Here is a 23,881-nt window from a genome sequence, read left to right on the forward strand (position 1 = left end):
GAATTGCACTCAGCTGTGTTTCTGTGGCTTTCTCCTTGTCTGTCTCTGTTGATCACCTCAGCTGTCTGTGTCTGCTTCTCTCCTCTGCTTCATGTCTCTGTTAACATGAATTAATGAACTGAATCAATAAACATGAATGGAGCTAATGCTAACAGAGCTAACAGAGCTAACACTAACTGAGCTAACAGCTAACGGTGCGAATATCGCTAACGGCGGTAGCGCTAACAGAGCTAACTGTGCTAGCAGAGCTAATAGAGCTAACAGCGTTAACAAGGGGGCGGGGGGATGGGGTTTTCATTATGCATTTGTCTGTGTGTGTGTGTTTATGTATCTGTCGTTGTGTGTGACTGCGTATGTGTGTGTCTTCGTCTGTTTCTGTGGCTTTCTACTTGTCTGTCTCTGTTGATCACCTCAGCTGTCTGTGTCTGCTTCTCTCCTCTGCTTCATGTCTCTGTTAACATGAATTAATGAACTGAATCAATAAACATGAATGGAGCTAATGCTGACGGAGCTAACAGAGCTAACACTAACGGAGCTAACAGCTAGCGGTGCGAATAGAGCTAACAGCGCTAACGCTAACAGAGCTAACTGTGCTAACAGAGCTAATAGAGCTAACGGCGTTAACAAGGGGCGGGGGGATGGGGTTTTCATTATGCATTTGTCTGTGTGTGTGTGTTTATGTATCTGTCGTTGTGTGTGACTGCGTATGTGTGTGTCTTCGTCTGTTTTGTGTGTGTGTCTGCTTGAACTACACAAGCAGCCCAACCAGCTCCTACATGGAGATGTGTCTGGTATATGTGTGTCTGAATGTGTGTGTGTGTGTGTGTTTGTTTGTGTGCGTGTGTAACTTCTGCCCCACCTGCTGATAATTACCTCTCTACCTCTCCCACTTTTTACCTGTTCCTGTTCAGTTTTGACGTGCTTGTTTTTAATCACTTTTTAGCTGTTGGTTAGCCCTGCTTGTGTGTGCGTTTGTGTGACTACTGTCTCAACCTTTTTGGCAAAGCGCTTGGTGAAGCTGAGTTTAACTGTTTGTTGGACGGAGATTGTTTTCAAACAATGCCCTTGTTTTGACTGAGCTCGTTAAGATAATCATTCTCAGGCTTGTTGTCCTGCAGATGTGTGTGCGTGGGTTATTGACCGGTGTGTGTGTAAATGACAGTTACACCTGTTAACTGAAAAGCGGCTTTTTCGCTGTCGGTTTCTTCCGAACAACTTGCGATTGTGTCAAAACCGTAGCTGCTATCAAAAAACCGATTACACTGTGAGATGCGGACAAGTCTGGGCCAGATGTACGTGTGTTTTATGTCCAGATATTCTTTAGAAAAATGACAAAATGGTCGACTTAAAAGACTCTGCGACTCAGAGAACAGGAGTTTGTATTGTATGCAGTGAGATTTGGGTTCGGCGAACCTCCTGAACTAAATCCTCTGGTGAGAGAACCGTACCTCGTATCAGAGTGTACTATAGATCATCGGACTCCCGAGAACTTCCTGAGTCCGGCCATCTCCTCGTTTTATTCCTGACACAACAACTTTTCGTTTTATGGCGATCTAAAGACAGGAGGCATTTCTGCTTTGCTCACAAAACAGCTCTGAATTTTAACATGGGACTTAATGGGAGAACAGGGGGCGCTGGCTGCACAAAACGTCTCACTATTTAAATTCAGTAAGTCTCTCGGCTTTTCGAGGACATCACACGAAAGAGGACAAGTTTTGTCTACAAAATGAGCCCAAAATTATGCGTGTAGAGTGTAATTTGTGGCCGTAGCGACGAGAAAAAGAGAAGATTTTCAGATCGTTTTTAGACTCTGTGCCACTCTAGCACGCACTCTAGCACGAACATTCCGCGCAATACACACCCATTATAATCTCAAAATTTCCCGCCAAACGATCACTGTCATTGAACAGTGACTGATCAAAAACTATAGGACCAATCAAAATGTGGATGAACACACCAATAGACCAGACTTGGTCTACATTTTAAAGTTGAAATGAGTCTCTCGGTGAATGTATGCCTGAGCTACAGATGTTTGAAAAACTCCAATTTCAATCTTGTTTTTTTCGCCCGTCCCATTCATTTCTTATGGGAAATTTATCGCAGTTTTTCGCGTCTTACGACGCGAAAAACTGCGATAAATTTGAGAAAAGTAATAGCACACGCTCCCGAACAATACGCACGTTTGATATATAATTTGCGAGGGTTTTCTCAAAGCTGCGGGGCGAGTTTGAGGACGAAAACTTGGAGGAAGATGAAAAATAATAACTAGAAAATTCCCCCTGGGAAATTTTGAAAGGGACACGGGGTGCGTTCGAGCCGACAAAATTATCTATGTTTTAAAGTTTGAATGAAGTCTCTAGGACAAAGTATGGCCGAGCAGCGGACAATTGAAAAAGGCTGCAATGTGAGAAAACGCAGATATCAGAGGTAGTCAGTCCCTGATTAATGAATTGCTCTCAGCTGTGTTTCTGTGGCTTTCTCCTTGTCTGTCTCTGTTGATCACCTCAGCTGTCTGTGTCTGCTTCTCTCCTCTGCTTCATGTCTCTGTTAACATGAATTAATGAACTGAATCAATAAACATGAATGGAGCTAATGCTAACGGAGCTAACAGAGCTAACACTAACGGAGCTAACAGCTAACGGTGCGAATAGAGCTAACGGCGCTAACGCTAACAGAGCTAACTGTGCTAACAGAGCTAATAGTGCTAACGGCGTTAACAAGGGGGCGGGGGGATGGGGTTTCATTATGCATTTGTCTGTGTGTGTGTGTTTATGTATCTGTCATTGTGTGTGACTGCGTATGTGTGTCTTCGTCTGTTTGTGTGTGTGTGTCTGCTTGAACTACACAAGCAGCCCAACCAGCTCCTACATGGAGATGTGTATGGTATATGTGTGTCTGAATGTGTGTGTGTGTGTGTGTTGTGTGCGTGCGTGTGTGCCTGTGTAACTTCTGCCCCACCTGCTGATAATTACCTCTGCACCTCTCCCACTGTTTACCTGTTCCTGTTCAGTTTTGACGTGCTGTTTTTAATCACTTTTTAGCTGTTGGTTAGCCCTTTTTGTGTGTGTGTTTGTGTGACTACTGTCTCAACCTTTTTGCGAAACTGCTTTCTGAAGCTGAGTTTAACTGTTTGTTGGACGGAGATTGTTTTCAAACAATGCCCTTGTTTTGACTGAGCTCGTTAAGATAATCACTCTCAGGCTGGTTGTCCTGCAGATGTGTGTTCGTGGGTTATTGACCGGTGTGTGTAAATGACAGTTGCACTGTTAAACTCTTCCCTTGAAAAGCGGCTTTTTCGCTGTCGGTTTCTCCGAACAACTTGCGATTGTGTCAAAACCGTAGCTGCTATCAAAAAACCGATTACACTGTGAGATGCGGACAAGTCTGGGCCAGATGTACGTGTGTTTTATGTCCAGATATTCTTTAGAAAAATGACAAAATGGTCGACTTAAAAAGACTCTGCCACTCAGAGAACAGGAGTTTGTATTGTATGCAGTGAGATTTGGGTTCGGCGAACCTCCTGAACTAAATCCTCTGGTGAGAGAACCGTACCTCGTATCAGAGTGTACTATAGATCATCGGACTCCCGAGAACTTCCTGAGTCCGACCATCATCTCGTTTTATTCCTGACACAACAACTTTTCGTTTTATGGCGATCTAAAGACAGGAGGCATTTCTGCTTTGCTCACAAACAGCTCTGAATTTTAACATGGGACTTAATGGGAGAACAGGAGGGCGCTGGCTGCACAAAACGTCTCACTATTTAAATTCAGTAAGTCTCTCGGCTTTTTCGAGGACATCACACGAAAGAGGACAAGTTTTTCTACAAAAGATCCCAAAATTATGCGTGTAGAGTGTAATTTGTGGCCGTAGCGACGAGAAAAAGAGAAGATTTTCAGATCGTTTTTAGACCTGTGCCACTCTAGCACGCACTCTAGCACGAACATTCCGCGCAATACACACCCATTATAATCTCAAAATTTCCCGCCAAACGATCACTGTCATTGAACAGTGACTGATCAAAAACTATAGGACCAATCAAAATGTGGATGAACACACCAATAGACCAGACTTGGGTCTACATTTTAAAGTTGAAATGAAGTCTCTCGGTGAATGTATGCCTGAGCTACAGATGTTTGAAAAACTCCAATTTCAATGTTGTTTTTTTCGCCCGTCCCATTCATTCTTATGGGAAATTTATCGCAGTTTTTCGCGTCTTACGACGCGAAAAACTGCGATAAATTTGAGAAAGTAATAGCACACCGATCCCGAACAATACGCACGTTTTGATATATAATTTGCGAGGGTTTTCTCAAAGCTGCGGGGCGAGTTAAGGGACGAAAACTGGAGGAAGATGAAAAATAATAATAAGAAGAAGAAGAAGAACGCGCGGGATAGTAATAAGTGACTCGGGGCTACGCCCCGAGTCACTGGCTCCTGCAGCTATTTCATAGCTGTAGGAGCCAGTGACTCGGGACGTTGCCCCGTGTCCCTAACTAGAAAATTCCCTCTGGGAAATTTTGAAAGGGACACGGGGTGTGTTCGAGCCGACAAAATTATCTACGTTTTAAAGTTTGAATGAAGTCTCTAGGACAAGTATGGCCGAGCAGCGGACAATTGAAAAGGCTGAAATTTGAGGAAATTTCCCCATTCATTTCTTATGGGAAATTTATCGCAGTTGTTTGCGTCTTACGTCGGCCTTCGATGGTCATAGCTCGAAAACCGTAAGAGATATCAAAATGGCCGAGGGTCATTTTGAGCCGACAAAATTATCTACGTTTTAAAGTTTGAATGAAGTCTCTAGGAGAAACTATGGCGAAGCAGCGGACAATTGAAAAAGGCTGCAATTGAGAAAACGGCAGATATCAGAGGTAGTCAGTCCCTGATTAATGAATTGCTCTCAGCTGTGTTTCTGTGGCTTTCTCCTTGTCTGTCTCTGTTGATCACCTCAGCTGTCTGTGTCTGCTGCTCTCCTCTGCTTCATGTCTCTGTTAACATGAATTAATGAACTGAATCAATAAACATGAATGGAGCTAATGCTGACGGAGCTAACAGATCTAACACTAACTGAGCTAAAAGCTAAAGGTGCGAATATCTAACGGCGCTAGCGCTAACAGAGCTAACTGTGCTAACAGAGCTAACAGAGCCAACGGCGTTAACAAGGGGGCGGGGGGATGGGGTTTTTCATTATGCATTTGTCTGTGTGTGTGTTTATGTATCTGTCGTTGTGTGTGACTGCGTATGTGTGTGTCTTCGTCTGTTTGTGTGTGTGTGTCTGCTTGAACTACACAAGCAGCCCAACCAGCTCCTACATGGAGATGTGTCTGGTATATGTGTGTCTGAATGTGTGTGTGTGTGTGTTTGTTTGTGTGCGTGTGTAACTTCTGCCCCACCTGCTGATAATTACCTCTCTACCTCTCCCACTTTTTACCTGTTCCTGTTCAGTTTGACGTGCTTGTTTTTAATCACTTTTTAGCTGTTGGTTAGCCCTGCTTGTGTGTGTGTTTGTGTGACTACTGTCTCAACCTTTTTGGCAAAGCGCTTGGTGAAGCTGAGTTTAACTGTTTGTTGGATGGAGATTGTTTTCAAACAATGCCCTTGTTTTGACTGAGCTCGTTAAGATAATCATTCTCAGGCTTGTTGTCCTGCAGATGTGTGTGCGTGGGTTATTGACCGGTGTGTGTGTAAATGACAGTTGCACCTGTTAAACTCTTCCCTTGAAAAGCGGCTTTTTCGCTGTCGGTTTCTTCCGAACAACTTGCGATTGTGTCAAAACCGTAGCTGCTATCAAAAAACCGATTACACTGTGAGATGCGGACAAGTCTGGGCCAGATGTACGTGTGTTTTTATGTCCAGATATTCTTTAGAAAAATGACAAAATGGTCGACTTAAAAGACTCTGCGACTCAGAGAACAGGAGTTTGTATTGTATGCAGTGAGATTTGGGTTCGGCGAACCTCCTGAACTAAATCCTCTGGTGAGAGAACCGTACCTCGTATCAGAGTGTACTATAGATCATCGGACTCCCGAGAACTTCCTGAGTCCGACCATCACCTCGTTTTATTCCTGACACAACAACTTTTCGTTTTATGGCGATCTAAAGACAGGAGGCATTTCTGCTTTTTCCCAAAACAGCTCTGAATTTTAACATGGGACTTAATGGGAGAGCAGGAGGGAGCTGGCTACACAAAAAGCCTCACTATTTAAATTCAGTAAGTCTCTCGGTTTTTTCGAGGGCATCACACGAAAGAGGACAAGTTTGTCTACAAACTGATCCCAAAATTATGCGTGTAGAGTGTAATTTGTGGCCGTAGCGACGAGAAAAAGAGAAGATTTTCAGATCGTTTTTAGACTCTGTGCCACTCTAGCACGCACTCTAGCACGAACATTCCGCGCAATACACACCCATTATAATCTCAAAATTTCCCGCCAAACGATCACTGTCATTGAACAGTGACTGATCAAAAACTATAGGACCAATCAAAATGTGGATGAACACACCAATAGACCAGACTTGGTCTACATTTTAAAGTTGAAATGAAGTCTCTCGGTGAATGTATGCCTGAGCTACAGATGTTTGAAAAACTCCAATTTCAATCTTGTTTTTTTCGCCCGTCCCATTCATTTCTTATGGGAAATTTATCGCAGTTTTTCGCGTCTTACGACGCGAAAAACTGCGATAAATTTGAGAAAAGTAATAGCACACCGATCCCGAACAATACGCACGTTTTGATATATAATTTGCGAGGGTTTTCTCAAAGCTGCGGGGCGAGTTTGAGGACGAAAACTTGGAGGAAGATGAAAAATAATAATAATAACTAGAAAATTCCCCCTGGGAAATTTTGAAAGGGACACGGGGTGCGTTCGAGCCGACAAAATTATCTACGTTTTAAAGTTTGAATGAAGTCTCTAGGAGAAACTATGGCGAAGCAGCGGACAATTGAAAAAGGCTGCAATGTGAGAAAACGGCAGATATCAGAGGCAGTCAGTCCCTGATTAATGAATTGCTCTCAGCTGTGTTTCTGTGGCTTTCTCCTTGTCTGTCTCTGTTGATCACCTCAGCTGTCTGTGTCTGCTTCTCTCCTCTGCTTTATGTCTCTGTTAACATGAATTAATGAACTGAATCAATAAACATGAATGGAGCTAATGCTAACGGAGCTAACAGAGCTAACACTAATGGAGCGAACAGCTAACGGTGCGAATAGAGCAAACGGCGCTAGCGCAACCAGAGCTAACTGTGCTAACAGAGCTAATAGAGCTAGCGGCGTTTACAAGGGGGCGGGGGGATGGGGTTTTCATTATGCATTTGTCTGTGTGTGTGTGTTTATGTATCTGTCGTTGTGTGTGACTGCGTATGTGTGTGTCTTCGTCTGTTTCTGTGGCTTTCTCCTTGTCTGTCTCTGTTGATCACCTCAGCTGTCTGTGTCTGCTTCTCTCCTCTGCTTCATGTCTCTGTTAACATGAATTAATGAACTGAATCAATAAGCATGAATGGAGTTAATGCTAACAGAGCTAACAGAGCTAACACTAACGGAGCTAACACCAACGGAGCGAACAGCTAACGGCGCGAATAGAGCTAACGGCGCTAACGCTAACAGAGCTAACTGTGCTAACAGAGCTAATAGAGCTTACGGTGTTAACAAGGGGGCGGGGGGATGGGGTTTTCATTATGCATTTGTCTGTGTATGTGTGTTTATGTATCTGTCATTGTGTGTGACTGTGTATGTGTGTGTCTTCGTCTGTTTGTGTGTGTGTGTCTGCTTGAACTACACAAGCAGCCCAACCAGCTCCTACATGGAGATGTGTATAGTATATATGTGTCTGAATGTGTGTGTGTGTGTGTGTGTGCGTGTGTGCCTGTGTAACTTCTGCCCCACCTGCTGATAATTACCTCTCTACCTCTCCCACTTTTTACCTGTTCCTGTTCAGTTTTGACGTGCTTGTTTTTAATCACTTTTTAGCTGTTGGTTAGCCCTTTTTGTGTGTGTGTTTGTGTGACTACTGTCTCAACCTTTTTGGCAAAGCGCTTGGTGAAGCTGAGTTTAACTGTTTGTTGGATGGAGATTGTTTTCAAACAATGCCCTTGTTTTGACTGAGCTCGTTAAGATAATCATTCTCAGGCTTGTTGTCCTGCAGATGTGTGTGCGTGGGTTATTGACCGGTGTGTGTGTAAATGACAGTTGCACCTGTTAACTGAAAAGCGGCTTTTTCGCTGTCGGTTTCTTCCGAACAACTTGCGATTGTGTCAAAACCGTAGCTGCTATCAAAAAACCGATTACACTGTGAGATGCGGACAAGTCTGGGCCAGATGTACGTGTGTTTTATGTCCAGATATTCTTTAGAAAAATGACAAAATGGTCGACTTAAAAAGACTCTGCCACTCAGAGAACAGGAGTTTGTATTGTATGCAGTGAGATTTGGGTTCGGCGAACCTCCTGAACTAAATCCTCTGGTGAGAGAACCGTACCTCGTATCAGAGTGTACTATAGATCATCGGACTCCCGAGAACTTCCTGAGTCCGACCATCATCTCGTTTTATTCCTGACACAACAACTTTTCGTTTTATGGCGATCTAAAGACAGGAGGCATTTCTGCTTTGCTCACAAAACAGCTCTGAATTTTAACATGGGACTTAATGGGAGAACAGGAGGGCGCTGGCTGCACAAAACGTCTCACTATTTAAATTCAGTAAGTCTCTCGGCTTTTCGAGGACATCACACGAAAGAGGACAAGTTTGTCTACAAACTGATCCCAAAATTATGCGTGTAGAGTGTAATTTGTGGCCGTAGCGACGAGAAAAAGAGAAGATTTTCAGATCGTTTTTAGACTCTGTGCCACTCTAGCACGCACTCTAGCACGAACATTCCGCGCAATACACACCCATTATAATCTCAAAATTTCCCGCCAAACGATCACTGTCATTGAACAGTGACTGATCAAAAACTATAGGACCAATCAAAATGTGGATGAACACACCAATAGACCAGACTTGGGTCTACATTTTAAAGTTGAAATGAAGTCTCTCGGTGAATGTATGCCTGAGCTACAGATGTTTGAAAAACTCCAATTTCAATCTTGTTTTTTTCGCCCGTCCCATTCATTTCTTATGGGAAATTTATCGCAGTTTTTCGCGTCTTACGACGCGAAAAACTGCGATAAATTTGAGAAAAGTAATAGCACACCGATCCCGAACAATACGCACATTTTGATATATAATTTGCGAGGGTTTTCTCAAAGCTGCGGGGTGAGTTTGAGGACGAAAACTTGGAGGAAGATGAAAAATAATAATAACTAGAAAATTCCCTCTGGGAAATTTTGAAAGGGACATGGGTGTGTTCGAGCCGACAAAATTATCTACGTTTTAAAGTTTGAATGAAGTCTCTAGGACAAAGTATGGCCGAGCAGCGGACAATTGAAAAAGGCTGAAATTTGAGGAAATTTCCCCATTCATTTCTTATGGGAAATTTATCGCAGTTGTTTGCGTCTTACGTCGGCCTTCGATGGTCATAGCTCGAAAACCGTAAGAGATATCAAAATGTGCCGAGGGTCATTTTGAGCCGACAAAATTATCTACGTTTTAAAGTTTGAATGAAGTCTCTAGGAGAAACTATGGCGAAGCAGCGGACAATTGAAAAAGGCTGCAAATTGAGAAAACGGCAGATATCAGAGGTAGTCAGTCCCTGATTAATGAATTGCTCTCAGCTGTGTTTCTGTGGCTTTCTCCTTGTCTGTCTCTGTTGATCACCTCAGCTGTCTGTGTCTGCTTCTCTCCTCTGCTTCATGTCTCTGTTAACATGAATTAATGAACTGAATCAATAAACATGAATGGAGCTAATGCTAACGGAGCTAACAGAGCTAACACTAACTGAGCTAACAGCTAAAGGTGCGAATATAGCTAACGGCGCTAGCGCTAACAGAGCTAACTGTGCTAACAGAGCTAACAGAGCTAACGGCGTTAACAAGGGGGCGGGGGGATGGGGTTTTCATTATGCATTTGTCTGTGTGTGTGTGTGTTTATGTATCTGTCGTTGTGTGTGACTGCGTATGTGTGTGTCTTCGTCTGTTTGTGTGTGTGTGTCTGCTTGAACTACACAAGCAGCCCAACCAGCTCCTACATGGAGATGTGTCTGGTATATGTGTGTCTGAATGTGTGTGTGTGTGTGTGTTTGTTTGTGTGCGTGTGTAACTTCTGCCCCACCTGCTGATAATTACCTCTCTACCTCTCCCACTTTTTACCTGTTCCTGTTCAGTTTTGACGTGCTTGTTTTTAATCACTTTTTAGCTGTTGGTTAGCCCTGCTTGTGTGTGTGTTTGTGTGACTACTGTCTCAACCTTTTTGGCAAAGCGCTTGGTGAAGCTGAGTTTAACTGTTTGTTGGATGGAGATTGTTTTCAAACAATGCCCTTGTTTTGACTGAGCTCGTTAAGATAATCATTCTCAGGCTTGTTGTCCTGCAGATGTGTGTGCGTGGGTTATTGACCGGTGTGTGTGTAAATGACAGTTGCACCTGTTAAACTCCTCCCTTGAAAAGCGGCTTTTTCGCTGTCGGTTTCTTCCGAACAACTTGCGATTGTGTCAAAACCGTAGCTGCTATCAAAAAACCGATTACACTGTGAGATGCGGACAAGTCTGGGCCAGATGTACGTGTGTTTTATGTCCAGATATTCTTTAGAAAAATGACAAAATGGTCGACTTAAAAAGACTCTGCGACTCAGAGAACAGGAGTTTGTATTGTATGCAGTGAGATTTGGGTTCGGCGAACCTCCTGAACTAAATCCTCTGGTGAGAGAACCGTACCTCGTATCAGAGTGTACTATAGATCATCGGACTCCCGAGAACTTCCTGAGTCCGACCATCATCTCGTTTTATTCCTGACACAACAACTTTTCGTTTTATGGCGATCTAAAGACAGGAGGCATTTCTGCTTTGCTCACAAAACAGCTCTGAATTTTAACATGGGACTTAATGGGAGAACAGGAGGGTGCTGGCTGCACAAAACGTCTCACTATTTAAATTCAGTAAGTCTCTCGGCTTTTTCGAGGACATCACACGAAAGAGGACAAGTTTGTCTACAAAATGAGCCCAAAATTATGCGTGTAGAGTGTAATTTGTGGCCGTAGCGACGAGAAAAAGAGAAGATTTTCAGATCGTTTTTAGACTCTGTGCCACTCTAGCACGCACTCTAGCACGAACATTCCGCGCAATACACACCCATTATAATCTCAAAATTTCCCGCCAAACGATCACTGTCATTGAACAGTGACTGATCAAAAACTATAGGACCAATCAAAATGTGGATGAACACACCAATAGACCAGACTTGGGTCTACATTTTAAAGTTGAAATGAAGTCTCTCGGTGAATGTATGCCTGAGCTACAGATGTTTGAAAAACTCCAATTTCAATCTTGTTTTTTTCACCGGTCCCATTCATTTCTTATGGGAAATTTATCGCAGTTTTTCGCGTCTTACGACGCGAAAAACTGCGATAAATTTGAGAAAAGTAATAGCACACCGATCCCGAACAATACGCACGTTTTGATATATAATTTGCGAGGGTTTTCTCAAAGCTGCGGGGCGAGTTTGAGGACGAAAACTTGGAGGAAGATGAAAAATAATAAGAAGAAGAAGAAGAAGAAACGCGCGGGATAGTAATAAGTGACTCGGGGCTACGCCCCGAGTCACTGGCTCCTGCAGCTATGAAATAGCTGTAGGAGCCAGTGACTCGGGACGTTGCCCCGTGTCCCTAATAATAATAAGAAGAAGAAGAAGAAACGCGCGGGATAGTAATAAGTGACTCGGGGCTACGCCCCGAGTCACTGGCTCCTGCAGCAGAGCTGCAGGAGCCAGTGCCTCGGAGCGTGCCCCGTGTCCCTAATAAGAAGAAGAAGAAGAAGAAACGCGCGGGATAGTAATAAGTGACTCGGGGCTACGCCCCGAGTCACTGGCTCCTGCAGCAGAGCTGCAGGAGCCAGTGCCTCGGAGCGTGCCCCGTGTCCCTAATAACTAGAAAATTCCCCCTGGGAAATTTTGAAAGGGACACGGGGTGTGTTCGAGCCGACAAAATTATCTACGTTTTAAAGTTTGAATGAAGTCTCTAGGACAAAGTATGGCCGAGCAGCGGACAATTGAAAAAGGCTGAAATTTGAGGAAATTTCCCCATTCATTTCTTATGGGAAAATTTATCGCAGTTGTTCGCGTCTTACGTCGGCCTTCGATGGTCATAGCTCGAAAACCGTAAGAGATATCAAAATGTGCCGAGGGTCATTTGGAGCCGACAAAATTATCTACGTTTTAAAGTTTGAATGAAGTCTCTAGGAGAAACTATGGCGAAGCAGCGGACAATTGAAAAAGGCTGCAATGTGAGAAAACGGCAGATATCAGAGGCAGTCAGTCCCTGATTAATGAATTGCTCTCAGCTGTGTTTCTGTGGCTTTCTCCTTGTCTGTCTCTGTTGATCACCTCAGCTGTCTGTGTCTGCTTCTCTCCTCTGCTTCATGTCTCTGTTAACATGAATTAATGAACTGAATCAATAAACATGAATGGAGCTAATGCTAACGGAGCTAACAGAGCTAACACTAATGGAGCGAACAGCTAACGGTGCGAATAGAGCTAACGGCGCTAACGCAACCAGAGCTAACTGTGCTAACAGAGCTAATAGAGCTAGCGGCGTTAACAAGGGGGCGGGGGGATGGGGTTTTCATTATGCATTTGTCTGTGTGTGTGTGTTTATGTATCTGTCGTTGTGTGTGACTGCGTATGTGTGTGTCTTCGTCTGTTTCTGTGGCTTTCTCCTTGTCTGTCTCTGTTGATCACCTCAGCTGTCTGTGTCTGCTTCTCTCCTCTGCTTCATGTCTCTGTTAACATGAATTAATGAACTGAATCAATAAGCATGAATGGAGTTAATGCTAACAGAGCTAGCAGAGCTAACACTAACGGAGCTAACAGCTAACGGCGCTAACGCTAACAGAGCTAATAGAGCTAACGGTGTTAACAAGGGGGCGGGGGGATGGGGTTTTCATTGTGCATTTGTCTGTGTGTGTGTGTTTATGTATCTGTCATTGTGTGTGACTGCGTATGTGTGTGTCTTCGTCTGTTTGTGTGTGTGTGTCTGCTTGAACTACACAAGCAGCCCAACCAGCTCCTACATGGAGATGTGTATAGTATATATGTGTCCGAATGTGTGTGTGTGTGTGTGTGTGTGCGTGTGTGCCTGTGTAACTTCTGCCCCACCTGCTGATAATTACCTCTCTACCTCTCCCACTTTTTACCTGTTCCTGTTCAGTTTTGACGTGCTTGTTTTTAATCACTTTTTAGCTGTTGGTTAGCCCTTTTTGTGTGTGCATTTGTGTGACTACTGTCTCAACCTCTTTGGCAAAGAGCTTTGTGAAGCTGAGTTTAACTGCTTGTTGGACGGAGATTGTTTTCAAACAATGCCCTTGTTTTGACTGAGCTCGTTAAGATAATCATTCTCAGGCTTGTTGTCCTGCAGATGTGTGTGCGTGGGTTATTGACCGGTGTGTGTGTAAATGACAGTTGCAACTGTTAAACTCTTCCCTTGAAAAGCGGCTTTTTCGCTGTCGGTTTCTTCCGAACAACTTGCGATTGTGTCAAAACCGTAGCTGCTATCAAAAAACCGATTACACTGTGAGATGCGGACAAGTCTGGGCCAGATGTACGTGTGTTTTATGTCCAGATATTCTTTAGAAAAATGACAAAATGGTCGACTTAAAAAGACTCTGCGACTCAGAGAACAGGAGTTTGTATTGTATGCAGTGAGATTTGGGTTCGGCGAACCTCCTGAACTAAATCCTCTGGTGAGAGAACCGTACCTCGTATCAGAGTGTACTATAGATCATCGGACTCCCGAGAACTTCCTGAGTCCGGCCATCTCCTCGTTTTATTCCTGACACAACAACTTTTCGTTTTATGGCGATCTAAAGACAGGAGGCATTTCTGCTTTGCTCACAAAACAGCTCTGAATTTTAACATGGGACTTAATGGGAGAACAGGAGGGCGCTGGCTGCACAAAACGTCTCACTATTTAAATTCAGTAAGTCTCTCGGCTTTTTCGAGGACATCACACGAAAGAGGACAAGTTTGTCTACAAAATGAGCCCAAAATTATGCGTGTAGAGTGTAATTTGTGGCCGTAGCGACGAGAAAACGAGAAGATTTTCAGATCGTTTTTAGACTCTGTGCCACTCTAGCACGCACTCTAGCACGAACATTCCGCGCAATACACACCCATTATAATCTCAAAATTTCCCGCCAAACGATCACTGTCATTGAACAGTGACTGATCAAAAACTATAGGACCAATCAAAATGTGGATGAACACACCAATAGACCAGACTTGGGTCTACATTTTAAAGTTGAAATGAAGTCTCTCGGTGAATGTATGCCTGAGCTACAGATGTTTGAAAAACTCCAATTTCAATCTTGTTTTTTTCGCCCGTCCCATTCATTTCTTATGGGAAATTTATCGCAGTTTTTCGCGTCTTACGACGCGAAAAACTGCGATAAATTTGAGAAAAGTAATAGCACACCGATCCCGAACAATACGCACGTTTTGATATATAATTTGCGAGGGTTTTCTCAAAGCTGCGGGGCGAGTTTGAGGACGAAAACTTGGAGGAAGATGAAAAATAACTAGAAAATTCCCCTGGGAAATTTTGAAAGGGACACGGGGTGCGTTCGAGCCGACAAAATTATCTACGTTTTAAAGTTTGAATGAAGTCTCTAGGAGAAACTATGGCGAAGCAGCGGACAATTGAAAAAGGCTGCAATGTGAGAAAACTGCAGATATCAGAGGTAGTCAGTCCCTGATTAATGAATTGCTCTCAGCTGTGTTTCTGTGGCTTTCTCCTTGTCTGTCTCTGTTGATCACCTCAGCTGTCTGTGTCTGCTTCTCTCCTCTGCTTCATGTCTCTGTTAACATGAATTAATGAACTGAATCAATAAACATGAATGGAGCTAATGCTGACGGAGCTAACAGAGCTAACACTAACGGAGCTAACAGCTAGCGGTGCGAATAGAGCTAACGGCGCTAACGCTAACAGAGCTAACTGTGCTAACAGAGCTAATAACGGCGTTAACAAGGGGGCGGGGGGATGGGGTTTTCATTATGCATTTGTCTGTGTGTGTGTGTTTATGTATCTGTCATTGTGTGTGACTGCGTATGTGTGTGTCTTCGTCTGTTTGTGTGTGTGTGTCTGCTTGAACTACACAAGCAGCCCAACCTGCTCCTACATGGAGATGTGTCTGGTATATGTGTGTCTGAATGTGTGTGTGTGTGTGTGTGTTTGTTTGTGTGCGTGTGTAACTTCTGCCCCACCTGCTGATAATTACCTCTCTACCTCTCCCACTTTTTACCTGTTCCTGTTCAGTTTTGACGTGCTTGTTTTTAATCACTTTTTAGCTGTTGGTTAGCCCTGCTTGTGTGTGTGTTTGTGTGACTACTTTCTCAACCTTTTTGGCAAAGCGCTTGGTGAAGCTGAGTTTAACTGTTTGTTGGATGGAGATTGTTTTCAAACAATGCCCTTGTTTTGACTGAGCTCGTTAAGATAATCATTCTCAGGCTTGTTGTCCTGCAGATGTGTGTGCGTGGGTTATTGACCGGTGTGTGTGTAAATGACAGTTGCACCTGTTAAACTCCTCCCTTGAAAAGCGGCTTTTTCGCTGTCGGTTTCTTCCGAACAACTTGCGATTGTGTCAAAACCGTAGCTGCTATCAAAAAACCGATTACACTGTGAGATGCGGACAAGTCTGGGCCAGATGTACGTGTGTTTTATGTCCAGATATTCTTTAGAAAAATGACAAAATGGTCGACTTAAAAAGACTCTGCGACTCAGAGAACAGGAGTTTGTATTGTATGCAGTGAGATTTGGGTTCGGCGAACCTCCCGAACTAAATCCTCTGGTGAGAGAACCGTACCTCGTATCAGAGTGTACTATAGATCATCGGACTCCCGAGAACTTCCTGAGTCCGGCCATCTCCTCGTTTTATTCCTGACACAACAACTTTTCGTTTTATGGCGATCTAAAGACAGGAGGCATTTCTGCTTTGCTCACAAAACAGCTCTGAATTTTAACATGGGACTTAATGGGAGAACAGGAGGGCGCTGGCTGCACAAAACGTCTCACTATTTAAATTCAGTAAGTCTCTCGGCTTTTTCGAGGACATCACACGAAAGAGGACGAGTTTGTCTACAAAATGAGCCCAAAATTATGCGTGTAGAGTGTAATTTGTGGCCGTAGCGACGAGAAAAAGAGAAGATTTTCAGATCGTTTTTAGACTCTGTGCCACTCTAGCACGCACTCTAGCACGAACATTCCGCGCAATACACACCCATTATAATCTCAAAATTTCCCGCCAAACGATCACTGTCATTGAACAGTGACTGATCAAAAACTATAGGACCAATCAAAATGTGGATGAACACACCAATAGACCAGACTTGGGTCTACATTTTAAAGTTGAAATGAAGTCTCTCGGTGAATGTATGCCTGAGCTACAGATGTTTGAAAAACTCCAATTTCAATCTTGTTTTTTTCGGCCGTCCCATTCATTTCTTATGGGAAATTTATCGCAGTTTTTCGCGTCTTACGACGCGAAAAACTGCGATAAATTTGAGAAAAGTAATAGCACACCGATCCCGAACAATACGCACGTTTTGATATATAATTTGCGAGGGTTTTCTCAAAGCTGCGGGGCGAGTTTGAGGACGAAAACTTGGAGGAAGATGAAAAATAATAATAACTAGAAAATTCCCCCTGGGAAATTTTGAAAGGGACACGGGGTGCGTTCGAGCCGACAAAATTATCTACGTTTTAAAGTTTGAATGAAGTCTCTAGGAGAAACTATGGCGAAGCAGCGGACAATTGAAAAAGGCTGCAATTTGAGAAAACGGCAGATATCAGAGGTAGTCAGTCCCTGATTAATGAATTGCTCTCAGCTGTGTTTCTGTGGCTTTCTCCTTGTCTGTCTCTGTTGATCACCTCAGCTGTCTGTGTCTGCTTCTCTCCTCTGCTTCATGTCTCTGTTAACATGAATTAATGAACTGAATCAATAAACATGAATGGAGCTAATGCTAACAGAGCTAACAGAGCTAACACTAACTGAGCTAACAGCTAAAGGTGCGAATATAGCTAACGGCGCTAGCGCTAACAGAGCTAACTGTGCTAACAGAGCTAACAGAGCTAACGGCGTTAACAAGGGGGCGGGGGGATGGGGTTTTCATTATGCATTTGTCTGTGTGTGTGTGTTTATGTATCTGTCGTTGTGTGTGACTGCGTATGTGTGTGTCTTCGTCTGTTTGTGTGTGTGTGTCTGCTTGAACTACACAAGCAGCCCAACCAGCTCCTACATGGAGATGTGTCTGGTATATGTGTGTCTGAATGTGTGTGTGTGTGTGTGTGTGTGTTTGTTTGTGTGCGTGTGTAACTTCTGCCCCACCTGCTGATAATTACCTCTCTACCTCTCCCACTTTTTACCTGTTCCTGTTCAGTTTTGACGTGCTTGTTTTTAATCACTTTTTAGCTGTTGGTTAGCCCTGCTTGTGTGTGTGTTTGTGTGACTACTGTCTCAACCTTTTTGGCAAAGCGCTTGGTGAAGCTGAGTTTAACTGTTTGTTGGATGGAGATTGTTTTCAAACAATGCCCTTGTTTTGACTGAGCTCGTTAAGATAATCATTCTCAGGCTTGTTGTCCTGCAGATGTGTGTGCGTGGGTTATTGACCGGTGTGTGTGTAAATGACAGTTAATGACACACCTGTTAACTGAAAAGCGGCTTTTTCGCTGTCGGTTTCTTCCGAACAACTTGCGATTGTGTCAAAACCGTAGCTGCTATCAAAAAACCGATTACACTGTGAGATGCGGACAAGTCTGGGCCAGATGTACGTGTGTTTTATGTCCAGATATTCTTTAGAAAAATGACAAAATGGTCGACTTAAAAAGACTCTGCGACTCAGAGAACAGGAGTTTGTATTGTATGCAGTGAGATTTGGGTTCGGCGAACCTCCTGAACTAAATCCTCTGGTGAGAGAACCGTACCTCGTATCAGAGTGTACTATAGATCATCGGACTCCCGAGAACTTCCTGAGTCCGAATATCATCTCGTTTTATTCCTGAGACAACAACTTTTCGTTTTATGGCGATGTAAAGACAGGAGGCATTTATGCTTTTCTCACAAAACAGCTCTGAATTTTTACATTGGAGTCAATGGGAGAGCTAGAGGGAGGTGGCTACACAAAAAGCCTCACTATTTAAATTCAGTAAGTCTCTCGGCTTTTTCGAGGACATCACATGAAAGAGGACAAGTTTGTCTACAAAAGATCCCAAAATTATGTGTCTCCTATTCACCGTTTGTATTTTACGGCAATTTTAGAAACACATTTCAGGCGATTTTTCACCGGCTGTCTCACTCTAACTTATGACATCACCCACTGTAGAGGGAGAGATTCTGAGCATTTTTGTGAGAAACTTGATGGTCTTCAGATGGTCATAGCTCGAAAACCGTAAGAGATATCAAAAAATGTGCCGGTATTAATTTTGAGCTGACAAATTTATCTACGTTTTAAACTTTGAATGAAGTCTCTAGGACAAAGTATGGCCGAGCTGCGGACAATTGAAAAAGGCTGAAATTTGAGGAAATTTCCCCATTCATTTCTTATGGGAAAGTCTTCGCAGTTGTTCGCGTCTTACGTCGGCCTTCGATGGTCATAGTTCGAAAACCGTAAGAGATATCAAAATGTGCCGAGGGTCATTTGGAGCCGACAAAATTATCTACGTTTTAAAGTTCAAATGAAGTCTCTCGGTGAATGTATGCCTGAGCTACAGACGTTTGAAAAACTCCAATTTCCATCTTTTTTTTTTCGCCCGTCCCATTCATTCTTATGGGAAATTTATCGCAGTTTTTCGCGTCTTACGACGCGAAAAACTGCGATAAATTTGAGAAAAGTAATAGCACACCGATCCTGATCAAACCGCACGTTTTGATATATAATTTGCAAGGGTTTTCTCAAAGCTGCGGGGCGAGTTCAGGGACAAAAATTTGGAGGATGATGAAAAATAATAATAATAAGAAGAAACACGCGGGATAGTAATAAGTGACTCGGGGCTACGCCCCGAGTCACTGGCTCCTGCAGCAGAGCTGCAGGAGCCAGTGCCTCGGAGCGTGCCCCGTGTCCCTAATAAGAAGAAGAAGAAACGCGCGGGATAGTAATAAGTGACTCGGGGCTACGCCCCGAGTCACTGGCTCCTGCAGCTATGAAATAGCTGTAGGAGCCAGTGACTCGGGACGTTGCCCCGTGTCCCTAATAAGAAGAAGAAGAAGAAGAAACGCGCGGGATAGTAATAAGTGACTCGGGGCTACGCCCCGAGTCACTGGCTCCTGCAGCTATTTCATAGCTGTAGGAGCCAGTGACTCGGGACGTTGCCCCGTGTCCCTAATAAGCTTCACGCAGGATACTTCTTCTCACTAGTTTATATTGAATAATGGGGGCTTTCTAGTCTTAAAAGTCACATTACTTGTTGACTTGATAGATCCAAATCCAAACCGTACTTGGGTATGTCAAGCACTACTGACTAGCAACAACAGGATGGCAATCCTGCGTAAACATGATCCATAACAATTGTATCCATTTTTAGTTTCCACTCTGTTATGAACAATCAGTAATCCGGTAAATTTTAAACTGAAAACACTGTGTGGTGTGAGTGTTAAAATCTCTGAGGGTTGCGTGTGATGGTTAGTTATCCCACAGCAGCAGGTTGATTGTAAAGACCTCCTCTGCTGGAAGTCTGGTGCACATTTAAAGACACTCAGTGAGGGAGTTGTCGCCCTCTAGTGGCAGCTGTTGGTCACTGTGTCTGTGCCCGCTCAGCATCTCCGACACTGTCTCAAGCACTGCAGTTGTTATGAATGGACTGTGATGACAGGGAGAAGCGATGGCATGATAGATGGAAAGGCCGATGGCATCGTGGTTTGTTAATACGGGCTGTTTGGTTGCTGCGGCTACCTCATCCTCTGGTATGCACGGGGTGTTGAAGAAAACAACCGGCGACTTCTTCCGCTTTATGGAGCTGCGCGATACGTCTGTGATGCTCTGAATCTGAGCATGGCGTCCAATCACAAAGCCAGGTTGGGGGGTTCAAAGGTCAACAACAGCAGAAGAGTTACGCTACACTTTTTTCTTTGGGTGGAAGTTCGCTGCATAAGTGTCTTACAGCTGTAATACTATTTGTACAGTGCTGTATGCAGGTTGATATTGCATTTCTACATCAGGATTTAAAGTGTAAGCATCACATCTCAGTATTTTAAATCAGATAAATCAGAAAATATCATGTAATACAGTGCACAGTGTCCTTATAATATACATGTATGTGGAATGACCTGTGAATCATAGGCTTTCAGGAGGTTGTTACCTGATTTCTCACAGTGGACATTTTACAGTGTGAGTGTCATGGTACCTCTCTCTCCCTCTCGGTGCGGGACAGCTGCATCTGTTTGAGCATCTGAGACCTCTGCTCCATCACCAGCGTCTTCTCATAGGTGAAGGCTGAGATGTCACTGTCATGCTAGAGGGACACACAGAACATTTGCACTTTCGGGTGTAGACAAATATCACCCATTGTGAGACGCAACAATGAATTAGAGAAATGACTAAGTGACTGACTGAGTTGCAAACAGTCTCACCATCTCCACCACCTCCACCTCTGCATCCAGGCGTAGATGGTAGAGAAACACCTGGAGGTCTTTCTTCATCTGGATGGAGTTGTCGTCCATCTGGGCCACGGTGAAGATTCGCATTTTACACTTCCTCCATACCTGCAGACAGCGGGACTGTATCAGTTTCAGCTAGGAGGGACACGGGAGCATTCAACTATCTCAACGTTTTATTATTTTGAGTGAAGGCTGACAAATCAAACACCTGGCTGCATTGGGTAGAATGTCCATATATATATGACTGACACGTTAAAGCCCTGATGAAAAAAGTCACTCATGTTTCAAAAGCTGACTGTACTGCGCTGTTGATTATTACACACACACACACACACCTTGTGTTGACTCAGTAAAAAGGGCAGCAGCATGAGCAGTCCACCATCATGTACGATCCACCACACATCAATGGTTCCCTCCTTCAGACGCTCCTGGTTGCTGGGGAAATGGTCGATGTTCTTAGCAACCAGCAGAGCCTGATGAGCTGCCGTCGTCTCCCTCACTGTTTCTGCGCAGGGAGAGAAAGAGAGAGAGAGTAATGACGAGGCATGTTAAATGTTTCTATGTCAGGCCTGTGGGGTACAGCCACATACAGTATGTTCTGTTCCTCTGCTGCCCCCCAGTCTTTCCTTGTTTCTCTTGCAGAGATAGAAAAGCACCAATTAGATCATGGGACATCTTACTTTTTAAAGTGAACTGAATGCGGGTAAACTTGCAGAATGAACGATTATACATATGCATATCAACTTAGTTAAGTTTAATTTTCTTCATTATGGAGAATTGTCTGTTTTTGATTTTCACAGATGTCCCTCAAGGCGCTCCTGCATAGTTTACCTATGAAGTTCCTCCTGGCGGTTAAATCCCGGGCTTGTTTCCAACCTGCCGGCCAGGCCATCAGGACAGCGTTGTGTTTCATTCCTCCCAGTCCTGCTGACTGGATGAGCAGGGAGAAACCGTCTCGCAGGTTGGACGACACCACCACATGGGAGAAACCCTTCATGCGCTCGGCGGCCATGGCTGCTTTCAAGTTCTGCAGGGACCAGGTGGAGTTAAGAAAAGGTGAGTAAAGATAAGGACGACAAAGGATAAGAGCTGTTTCACATGATGTGCACAACATGTTGAGGTGCGGTCATTCTCTGGTTGCATAACATGTTGGCAACCTCTACTCTCCATGGAACTTGTACAAAAATCTACATATGAAATTAGATGTTTTCAGCTTGGTCTGCTGCCCCCAGGTGGTCAAATCTATTAATGCAGCTTTTATAAAGTATTCAGTCACATTTTATTCAGAGTTTACAGGAAAGACAGGAAAACAAATTATACATTACTCCGCACTGTAAACTGACAAAATCAATGTTACGTGGATTGCATGAGTTTACACAATAGCTTTAATGTTAAATTAGATGGGTTTTTACTCTTTAAATGTCCATATCAAGTTCAAATTTTTAAAAAAGCATCGTCAACTTGAGTCATGAGCTATTGACAAGTGAGTGTTGCAGCACACACCAAACTTTATTCATTTTCATTTTGTTTGTAGTTCTCAAAATAAATGCGTGCTTGATTGTTAGGCTCATATCACTTTAAAATACATCCATAAATGATTAAACATACACTTAGTGCCACTTTATTAGGTACACCAATCTAATGTAATTCAATACATCTGCTCAACACAACTGTTCTGACTCTCTCATGTATGTAAATAGAGAGGACTAAAAACACCTCTCAGTATAATGTAGTTCAGTACAACACCACAACAGCAAACCTATAGTTGAATTTATACATTTCCAACAGTGTCATCCAAAACTTCTTACATTTGTAAAGGTTGTATAATTTATGGCCGAACTGTTTTGAATTTTGAATTGCAATAGTTTGTACAGGCGTTCCTAATAAAGTGGCAACTGGGTGTAAATGTAAATAAGCACACACTTTTTGTGGTACCTCGACGGTGTTCTGCAGTCTAATTAAAACTAGCATTAATCTGTTGCTTGGGAAATAGCACATAAGCTGGACTATCGTACACTGACCTGCATGTCTGCCTATCATGTTGGGTGGAAATCAGAAAAGTCGCTGCTTTCAGTCACATTTTAATGTAAAGTCTGCATGTTCTTCCTCTGTTAGCTCCTACAGTCTGCTGTACTGAATACCTGAATACTTTGAGTTACCTGTCTTAAGGAATTCAGTGGGATAGACTGCATTCCTATCTGTGCTGCCTCTAAATGGGTGCTGTACTCCCGAGGCTTGAACACTGGAAAACAGTGCAAAGAACTAAACAGATGAGTGAACAGATCTACAAACCTGCTCTCCAGTCTTGACATCACTCCCCCGAGTCATGTAGGTTCCCTCCAGGACCGAAGAGATGATGGTCAGTCCCTTTCCTGCTTTGAGCTGCGTAGTGAAGGACAGGAGACGAGGGTGTTTCACTGCCAGGTCTGAGTCCAACTTACACAACACCAACAGCTGCGGCCTGAAGAGAAAGACAAAATAATAAAAACATATTGAATAGTAATGGGAAAGCAAAGTGATTTCAAAATAAGCAACAAGAATGAACCATTTTTATACTAGACTGTATGAGTGGAAATTATAGTACATCTATACAAATAGTACGTTTTGTGTGCCAGTTCCACCGGCTTCTAACAACTAAAGAAAATCACAGCAGGCACGCATGCTCACCTCCAGTTTTTGGTGTGCAGAGGTGCTTCCTCCAGTCTGATGAGAGCATAGCGTGCTGCGTTTAAGGACAGACCTCTGATCCCGTCTCCCCACTCCTTCACTGCCCTGCAACCAATCATGAGAGTTTAATTTCTTTTCCAAATGTTTAAGAGTAGAATAGACATTTAAATGTTTTATACAGTCTCAGTGACATGCTAGATGTTTAGCTTCCTTTACACAGATGTTTGGTATCACATCCACATCTCGAAGCACACAACTCATGCATGTAAGAAAATGTATTGAGTGGTTAATGAGATGATCTGATCAAAACCACATCTGACCTCCTGGGATTGGCAGACAAAGAATTTGTGTTCAGTAATTGTCACTGTAACCAGGTTGGCTAGCTAACTTGATTGTTGCCATTCCAAAACAATTAATTCAGAGGTGCAGTAATGAGGCGCAGACAGTGAGGATAAATCACATTTGTCCCTGTTTGCTCCTGTGACACCAAACAAAAC

At 43.4% G+C, this 23,881-nt stretch overlaps 1 protein-coding gene across 2 annotated transcripts in view; it reads right to left on the minus strand.

The window, feature by feature from the left end:
• The window catches only part of LOC121614543 (solute carrier family 12 member 7-like), a 39,876-nt gene that overhangs the window by 3,901 nt on the left and 12,094 nt on the right, over window positions 1-23,881 (minus strand). For both annotated transcript variants that reach the window (XM_041948470.1, XM_041948469.1), the window contains exons 16-21: window positions 23,385-23,489; window positions 23,010-23,178; window positions 21,549-21,744; window positions 21,053-21,222; window positions 20,691-20,822; window positions 20,465-20,572 (exon numbers count right to left, since the gene is read on the minus strand). In XM_041948470.1, coding sequence (XP_041804404.1) covers window positions 20,465-20,572; window positions 20,691-20,822; window positions 21,053-21,222; window positions 21,549-21,744; window positions 23,010-23,178; window positions 23,385-23,489 — 880 coding nt within the window. The remainder of the gene's footprint in view (window positions 1-20,464; window positions 20,573-20,690; window positions 20,823-21,052; window positions 21,223-21,548; window positions 21,745-23,009; window positions 23,179-23,384; window positions 23,490-23,881) is intronic.

Source organism: Chelmon rostratus, chromosome 12 (assembly GCF_017976325.1).
Source record: "Chelmon rostratus isolate fCheRos1 chromosome 12, fCheRos1.pri, whole genome shotgun sequence".
NCBI classification, from domain to species: Eukaryota; Metazoa; Chordata; class Actinopteri; order Chaetodontiformes; family Chaetodontidae; genus Chelmon; species Chelmon rostratus.